At 37.1% G+C, this 8173-nt stretch overlaps 1 protein-coding gene across 1 annotated transcript; it reads left to right on the plus strand.

Annotated features, from left to right (window-relative positions):
• Nucleotides 1-657: 657 nt before the first annotated feature.
• Nucleotides 658-7720, plus strand: RGS13 (regulator of G protein signaling 13; the record flags this gene model as incomplete). The annotated part of the gene is made up of 4 exons (XM_082484036.1): nucleotides 658-722; nucleotides 3076-3137; nucleotides 5033-5199; nucleotides 7523-7720. The coding sequence occupies 4 exons, from the start codon at nucleotides 658-660 to the stop codon at nucleotides 7718-7720; spliced, it is 492 nt and encodes a 163-aa protein (XP_082340162.1).
• Nucleotides 7721-8173: the final 453 nt, after the last annotated feature.

Here is an 8173-nt window from a genome sequence, read left to right on the forward strand (position 1 = left end):
ATGCAAACTTAGTAAAGAATTTGGTATCTCTTGAAAGCCAAAAAAAAGAAGAAAAACATACTTCAGGTCACAAGATTTAATTTTATTTTGTTTTTTTAACAAACATTCCTGACTGCCTCATTCCTAATAAAAAAATTATACCCTTTCTTATGGATATCATCTCTATACAAAAGCAAGTTCAATACCAATTTTTATTTACTTTGAAATATTTGCTGGACAAATATCAATGTTAATCTCAGACATGTAACAAGCATTGTCCAGTTTACATTGAGCTCTGATCCCTGATCCAGGTCACCCTGAACTTTCAGGGAAAAGATTTATGGTTTCCTTTTGCTTTGGATCAGGCTCAAACTTGTAATCTCTTTTCACAATTGAATAATTCTCCCTCTTTGCTTCTTAACACTTCTATTTTTCCCTAAGATATATCCATTGGATTGCTTGATTACTTATTTATTTTTAAGTTTTTGCATGTTACAAAAATATATTTTGGTCTAATACTTCAGCCCTGACTCATAGATAAAGGTTAGATGCATAAAATAAGAATCCTGCTATAACTGGCAGCACTGCTATATGGAGACTGAATTATGAGTAGAATTTAAGATAGCCAGAACTGAGCATAGCAGGTTTAAAACTCACATATTTTCCACATTTAGGAGAATGAATCCAAATACTTGCTGGCTTTGCAAGATATGCAGAGAGGAAGAAAATGGGATCAGTTCTAAGTAAGTAACAATAAGATTCTTATGTTCTGCAATATATGCAGCTGTCTGTAGGAGAGTAGCAGCTCTCTGAGTAGGAGAGGCAAAAAACTCAAAATTCACAGTGGAATGTTTCTTTGCAAGCTTAAAACTATGCAAAAAAAGAGTGCAACATCTTCTCAAGTGCCCCAGCTGACCACCTTCATATAGCCAAGTGCTTCCTGCAAGTTCTCAGCTGCTGCCAACCTCAGTGCAGGCCAAACATAGCTAGAACTTTGGTTGGCATGTTGCACTGGGGATGTGAAACACTTCTGTCCAACATGCCTGCCAACTGGTATCAGATCATACATGGTATTGTTTTCTTGACTAGAGAAAAATGTGTCCTTCACAGTAAGTGAGGTATGTCTGATGACACCTGAGATTGCCATTTGGGTCAGGTTAAGTGGCAGAAATCCAGACAGCATTTCCAAAAGTGCTTCCCACACAGCACTGGCCAGGGAAGACCCTTCCACAAGACACTACAAGAGCATTTTCCAATTTAAACTTTGATGTCCCAGCTATAAAGCCTTAGTTATTTTTGGAGAATATTCAATTTTTTTGGTGTAATATATGTTCTTCAGCAAATTCAACCGTGTTGCATGTCAGTGCAGCAAGAAGTTTACCATCAGCACAGCAGCTACAAAAGTGGCATTAATACAGATCTTAACCCACGTTCACATTTCCCTCACTGCTTTTCCTGATTTTTAAAGGAAAGTAAGAAGGTAGAATGGTTTTCCTGTGTCAGCTGCCCCATCAGGTAGCATTCTTTCTGCTTCACATATTAATACTAAAGACAAATAATCAGAAATGGAAATAAGGTGGTCCTACTGATGATGCTCATTAAGACAGACAAGATTGTCACTCATTCTATATACAAGTGCTGTTGCTGACAGAGGTGAAAAATTAACTGCGTCAGTAACTGTGAATATGACTCAGAAGCAGCTCTTAAGTGAAAAAAAAGCATTCAAAGGACTAGAGATTTTCCTTCCCATAACCACGCGCTTCATGAGTTTATACAGAGAAAAGGCCAGTAGCTCATGAAAAGGGGGGAGAAGTAGTATCTTTTACTGGCAAGAATTGCTAGAGAGTTATTGACACCACAGTTTGATAGTGGTAAAATTTCTATTACTATATATTTCTCTGATCCGCTCAGACTGATCAGGAAATCCTGACAAAATAATCAGTGTCACAGCATGTACTCTTTCAGAGAAAGAGAGAATTATACCAAGCAAAAAATAAATGTGTGATTACCAATTAAAGAAGTTACTACTGGCTGCTGGGCAGCAGAAATCTATGAAGTGTCATGCAGCACTCATACCAAAGCCAATTTTAGTTTTAATTTAAATTAAAAAATAAAGTTCTGTGATACTAAATAGCTGTTGTCAAAATTGTAGCTCATATGAAAACAAAATACTGAATGAGACGGTATCTCCTCCCAAGTTTGGCTGACGCATAATGGAAAGCACCCACTGGAATACATCCCTTGTGTTTTCTTCTACTAATATAAGCATAAGCATTTTTTCCAAGTTACCAGCATTGGTGTCCTATAACTGCAAAGCTTAAAAATCAGTTGGTTTAAATGGAGCTGCATCCACTTAAACAGAGCTATTGGCCCTCAAACATTTGTTTTTCCTTAAATTGTTTAGTCTCTCACCTCACTACTTCCATACTCTTTCCCAGAACTGGGCAGGAGACTCCTATAAGCTTTTTAAACTATTGCTTAAGAAGAGCAAACATGAAAGAAAGAAATCCCATTTTAATCACCTCCAAAAACTGTCTAGATTAGTAATAATGTGTCATAATGCATTGTAAACAACTGGAGAGAGATGGAAGTCCCTTACAGCTAAGACTGTATTAACCTTTCATTATTTACCTTATGTTCAGAGCTTATATTCAGCTCTCAGCTGGTAAGTCAACTTAGATGTTAAAGGCCTTTAAATATTACAATAAGATCTTGAGTCCTTAAAGACGTTGCTACTAAATATAAACATCAACATTTCATAAACTGTATAATGATTCCTGTCCCAAAGAAGTTGCTGTCTAGAAAGCTATTACTTTCCTTGTGCTTCCCCTAAGCAGAATTTAAATCACTGAATGCCATTTCCAAAGGAATTTCAAGGGAGTACCTTGAGAGGGAACTCTATTTGTTAAAGCAAGAAGAGTATTTGCTTCAGCATAGTAAACAGAAGATTTAGGACACACGGAAAAACCCTTTTAAATGTAAATTTCATATAGCTCTTTAAATTAGGGGACAGATTTTCAATAATTTAATTTCATTTCATTTTTTATGCTTTGAACCACAACTAATCCTACAATAATCTCCTCCTTTTTTCTCAAGGCTGTCTTTGGAGGAAGTGCTACAATGGTCCCAGTCTTTTGAAAAGCTGATAACAAGTAAATGTAAGTAACTGCATGTTTGTAACCCAGATGGATTACTGAAATGAGTTCCCATGAAGCAAAATCAATAAGCCATGCAGTATAATGTATGCTGTCTTACATGCAACTAAGGAAAAACAACTTTGTGTGACACGCTTACCATGCATCACACTGAAAATAAATGGAGCATGATGTAAAATGCTTTCCCAAACTTACCATTTCTGCAAGCACATATGATTGTTTTAAAGACACCGGATAAGGGTAGGTTTATCTGCCACATCACCACTTAGAGCACTGTATAGCAATATGCATTAGAAGAAAGTGAAAGGAAAGTTGACTTGGGAAAACCTGTGTATGGCAAAGACACCATAGCTAACGGTACAGTACCTCAATACAGTGTCATGCCATGGAACTCAGGCTCTCATCTCAGGTACAGGAAGAATTGTAGCTGCAGTAGCAAATCTGAACTTTCCCACTCCAGCACCCCTCTGCCTCATTTGGGGCTCAGAGCTCTCCCACATTTCTCATATGGCCAGCAATCTAGAACATCACTGCTGAATTACTTTTTTTTTTAAACTATTGATGAGAAAATCATGTACAGAATTACATCATAGGACAAACCTCTAAAAATTATTCCTAAGGATTGGCATTATTTGCAAACTATAGACAAACTACAAAGAGCAAGAAGATTAACAGAGCAATTGTAGCAACCTTAAAGAAAAAGATTTTGCCATTGAAATCTTTAACAGAAAACAACCTGGTATGTTAGAGTTTGCAGGGAAAGCACAGGGAGAAAGTGCATAACAGAAAACAGAGCCAAAATTATAGCACGGTCATGCATGTGATCACCATTACTGCCAGACAACAGGCAGCGTTCAATGTCTTTAGAAACATGAAAGCCCAGTGTGCTGCACCAGCAGGAAAGTTTGCTTTAAGTAAAGCGCTTGCATCTTCCAACAATACTCAGAGGCTGCCCTTCTTAAAATACCTTGTTCACTGCACTTAGATGGTACTATTCATTAATTTTGAATTCATTTAAATGCTTAATGACATCAGAAAACGCAAAGGTGTACTCACATGAAAAGCCAGAAACTCTAAAGCCAATGGATTTGCAGCTTTTTATGAGAGGTAGGCAAAGTATCTGCTTATCTTAAGCTTCACTCTAGAAGTACATTTTACAACTGCAAGCACCAGCACCAAGTGAAGCTTCATAAATGTTCTCTTGGCTAGAGGCATTTTAGCAACTCTATCACCTAATTCTGTACAAAGCAAGTCTAATGACACAACAAATGGCAGTCTCAGGAATTTAATCTTTGCCAAGGTCCCACTCATAGCTGCTGTCAAACTCCATTGCCAGGTGTTTAAAAGACATCCTCAGGTGCAGAACCACTTATTTGCTGAACACAGTATTCTTTTAACTGCTTTACTTCACTCAACTACAGCATCAAGAAAACAGTTATTTCCTTATTTTGCCAACTGCTTTTTTCCCCAAATTCTTACACCAAAGAAAAGAAGGTTTGTTTTTTTTTTAATTCAGATCATGATTATTTGATAATACTTCGATATCTTCTGTATAAAACTAGAACTGGAATTTAAAAATTCTTGTCACTCTTTGGATAGGTTTGGTAGTGTTCACAGAGACCAGGAAAAACAAAGTTTTCGGTGCACTGTCCCTGCATAGTGAAATGCCACTGAGGTTAAAGGGAGCTCTACATGGGGAGGAAAATGCAGCGTTGAAGCGTAAGGCTCCGGGGTGACTTAATGTGTTTAATTTCCCACTTTGAAGTAATCTAATAAGAATATTTATAGGTGTACAATCAAGGCTTGTACTGCCTTGTAAATGCCCCTATTGTCTTCAGAGGACTACAAGTAATACATATATACACGGTATATAAATTTGGCTTCTGAAATATTTACAGATGGGCCTATGATCTACAAGACCTACTTGAAGACAGAGCACAGTGATGAAAACATAGAATTCTGGCTTGCTTGTGAAGCTTATAAGAAGATCACATCACAGAGGAAAAGGACTTCCATGGCCAGGAAACTTTTCACAAGTTACATTGAACCCCAGGCTCCCAACGAGGTGACATACAACAACATGAGCTCTTTATTTCCTCTAATAGAAATGCCTGATGTGTCATGTAGCTAACAAAAAGCAACAACAAGTGCCTAGACCTCCTGTACTAAAGGGAATGAAAACTGTTGCTATTCATTCTCCCCAAACTCTTTTGCACCCAGACTTTTAATACCTACCTTCACATATTTTCTATAGGCAAACCTTTCAACTATATCTCCCAAGGATACAAGCAAAAGGCACAATTAGATTAAGAATCAAGTTCTTGGATCTCTTCTTTTTAGTGCCTGATTCAGAGGCCATTGATATCACTTCAATAGATTTTGAATTACGCCATTGCTACATGTATTACTCTGGTCTTTGCAAGAGTAAATATAAAGAATCAAACTAAAAACTCTACCCAGTGCTGTACCCTTTTCTAAAATGGGCTAAAAGAAAGGTTCCAAGACAGATTAATTATTTTTTGCTTCCAGCAGCGCAAGATTTAGGGAAGACATAGCAGATTTGTATGTAAAATGTTTGAGAGTGATTTTTCTGACAAGTGGCTATACACAAAAAAAAAAAAAAAAAAACAAAACCCAAAAAAACAACCTCATTCCTGCTCAGCCAGTCATGCTCTATGACCTTTAACTATCCCTGCTTATTACTCTCCTTGCAAAAATAAGCCAATACTGGCTTTTACTGCCGCTGCCTCTGGCAGACTGACATAACTGAAAAATCAGGGGAGATTATTTTCTTGTTTATGCATAACAATAAAACTATTAGAGTCTCAAAATGCAGCCCCCCTGTTGACACTGAAGGACATGCCAAAACCAACTCAGCTGGATTCCCAAATGTTGGCTGAGAGCAGTTGCTGCTTTAAATGACTAAACCACTCCCACTACTCCAAAACTTGAGGAAATTTGAAAGTTCCCTCTGTTGGTTTTAAATGCCAATTGGAAAGACAATGAATTTTTCTGTCTTTTTCTGATTTATTTTATTTTTAGCATGAGCAGCTATAGGAAACTCAGCAAGACATTTGCATTTCCAGAAAAGAAATGTCAGTATTGTCAACCACAAATTCATTAATCAAAAGTAAGGGCTTAAATCAGGACAGTTAAAAATAAGCTGTGTAATTTTTTTTTCTAAAATAGTATGTATTTGAATCTTGCTATTGGCTCTCTTGTTTCTAGGTCTTCAGGACACATTGATTTCACATTTTCTCGATACTCACTATTAACACAAGAACTAGGTGCCACTCTAAAAAGATAGATGTTCATGAGGGTTTTAAACAGTTTATATTAAAATTTCAGCAGCATTTCAAAAGGTGCAACTCAAGTGACTCTTCTGGAAGAGCAAGACCCCAGCCCACAAAAGACATCAGCACTAACTTCACACCTTTGGAGCTTTCCTCTCAACAATAACAAAGTCAAGCTGATAAAAAACAATGTAATTCGTCATAAGCTGACATATTGCCAAAAGTTCCCATTTTATTTGGTATATTTTCCTATCACTAGACCTTTCTACTCCTACACACCCACTGAGCTTCAATTTATCTGATACAAACCCTGGACTGCAGCAGAAGAGCTCTAGGAATCAAAACTTTTCCTAAACAAGGTTGATGTATGGGCTCAGTTTTATCTCATATCAGAGAGCATCATAATTTTAGCAATTGGTTTTCACCTTTATAGTGCACCTCCAGCTACCTGGACTCATTAGAAATCAAAAGTCAGGCTCTAGGAATAATTCTTAGCAAAAGAAAGGGGGGGTTGATGACAACACCCTTCAGCTGCTCCTTCCACTGCAGCCACTCCATGCAAACCACGTCCTCAGGACTTCTTCCTCTGCCTAAAACGTGTATATTCTTATTCTTTCGAGAAGCAGTGAGCAAATCAAATGTATACCACCTAACCTCCCTCAGATTTGAAGTCTTGGGCCCATATTCTATGTATGGGCCCAGCGGTAGTGACTTTACCACTGCTCTTGACCTCCACTGATCATAATAGTCAGGATTAAACAGGCTTTTCCATTAAGGATGTGGGGCAGACTGGGAAATTCAGACACCTTCCAGTCTTCCAGGCTTCTTGTCCCCAAGGGAGCAAGCTCCCCATTCAGCCACTAATATAACTCTTGCTGAATCAAACACCAAAAGAGGAGCAAATTGGTCTACTAATAAGATGGTATTAGAGAAAAGGAGAAATCAATGCTAGAAACAGTATTTTTGGTTAGGTGCTTATTTTAGATTAGAAAAAGATATAAAAGGCACTCAGTAGACTTCCCCCAAAGTCAGTCTTCCTTACCCCTCTTTTGCATATATTCAGTAATACTTTAGTAATGTTGCTTTCTGTTCCAGATTAACATTGACAGTCCTGCAAGGAAAGCGATTATAAGAAATATTCACGAGCCAACACAGTCCTGTTTTGATGAAGCACAGAGAATAATTTACATGCACATGGAAAGAGATTCTTATCCACGATTTCTTGACTCTAAGTTCTATCAAAAACTCAAACACAGCCTTCAAACTAATGGCAATAATTCAACGACAAATTAAAGAGAAAGGTTGAAAAATTAGAAAGGTTTCTTCTAGCATCTAAGTGTTTAAGATTGAAAGGAGACAGGAGAAACCAGGCAGTAGACAAGTAGTATTCCAGTCTGCTAAACTGTTCTGTTAATATTAGAATTGATGAGGTACTATCTTCCCTCTTCTCTTTCTTTTCCCATGGAAGATTTCTGGTTTGTTTTTTTTTTTTTTTTCCTGTCCCCTCAATAAAACCCTAAAGGCTGGTGAAAACTAGGTATAAAAGTTTCAGCCAAAAGTGATAGTCTAAGGTTCTAGTCTTTTGTTAATATTTGACAACTCTAAGAACATAATTTCATATGTTTCATAACGTTTTTAGAGATCTGAAATAAAATAGTTTTGCTGCTAGGAAATAAATGTTTATTTGGCTATACATAAGAAGAAATATCTGCCTTGCTGCATTTACTTTTTTGTTGTTGTTTTATT

The sequence above is a fragment of the Vanellus vanellus genome (genome assembly GCF_965231255.1).
Source record: "Vanellus vanellus genome assembly, chromosome: 5".
NCBI lineage: Eukaryota > Metazoa > Chordata > Aves > Charadriiformes > Charadriidae > Vanellus > Vanellus vanellus.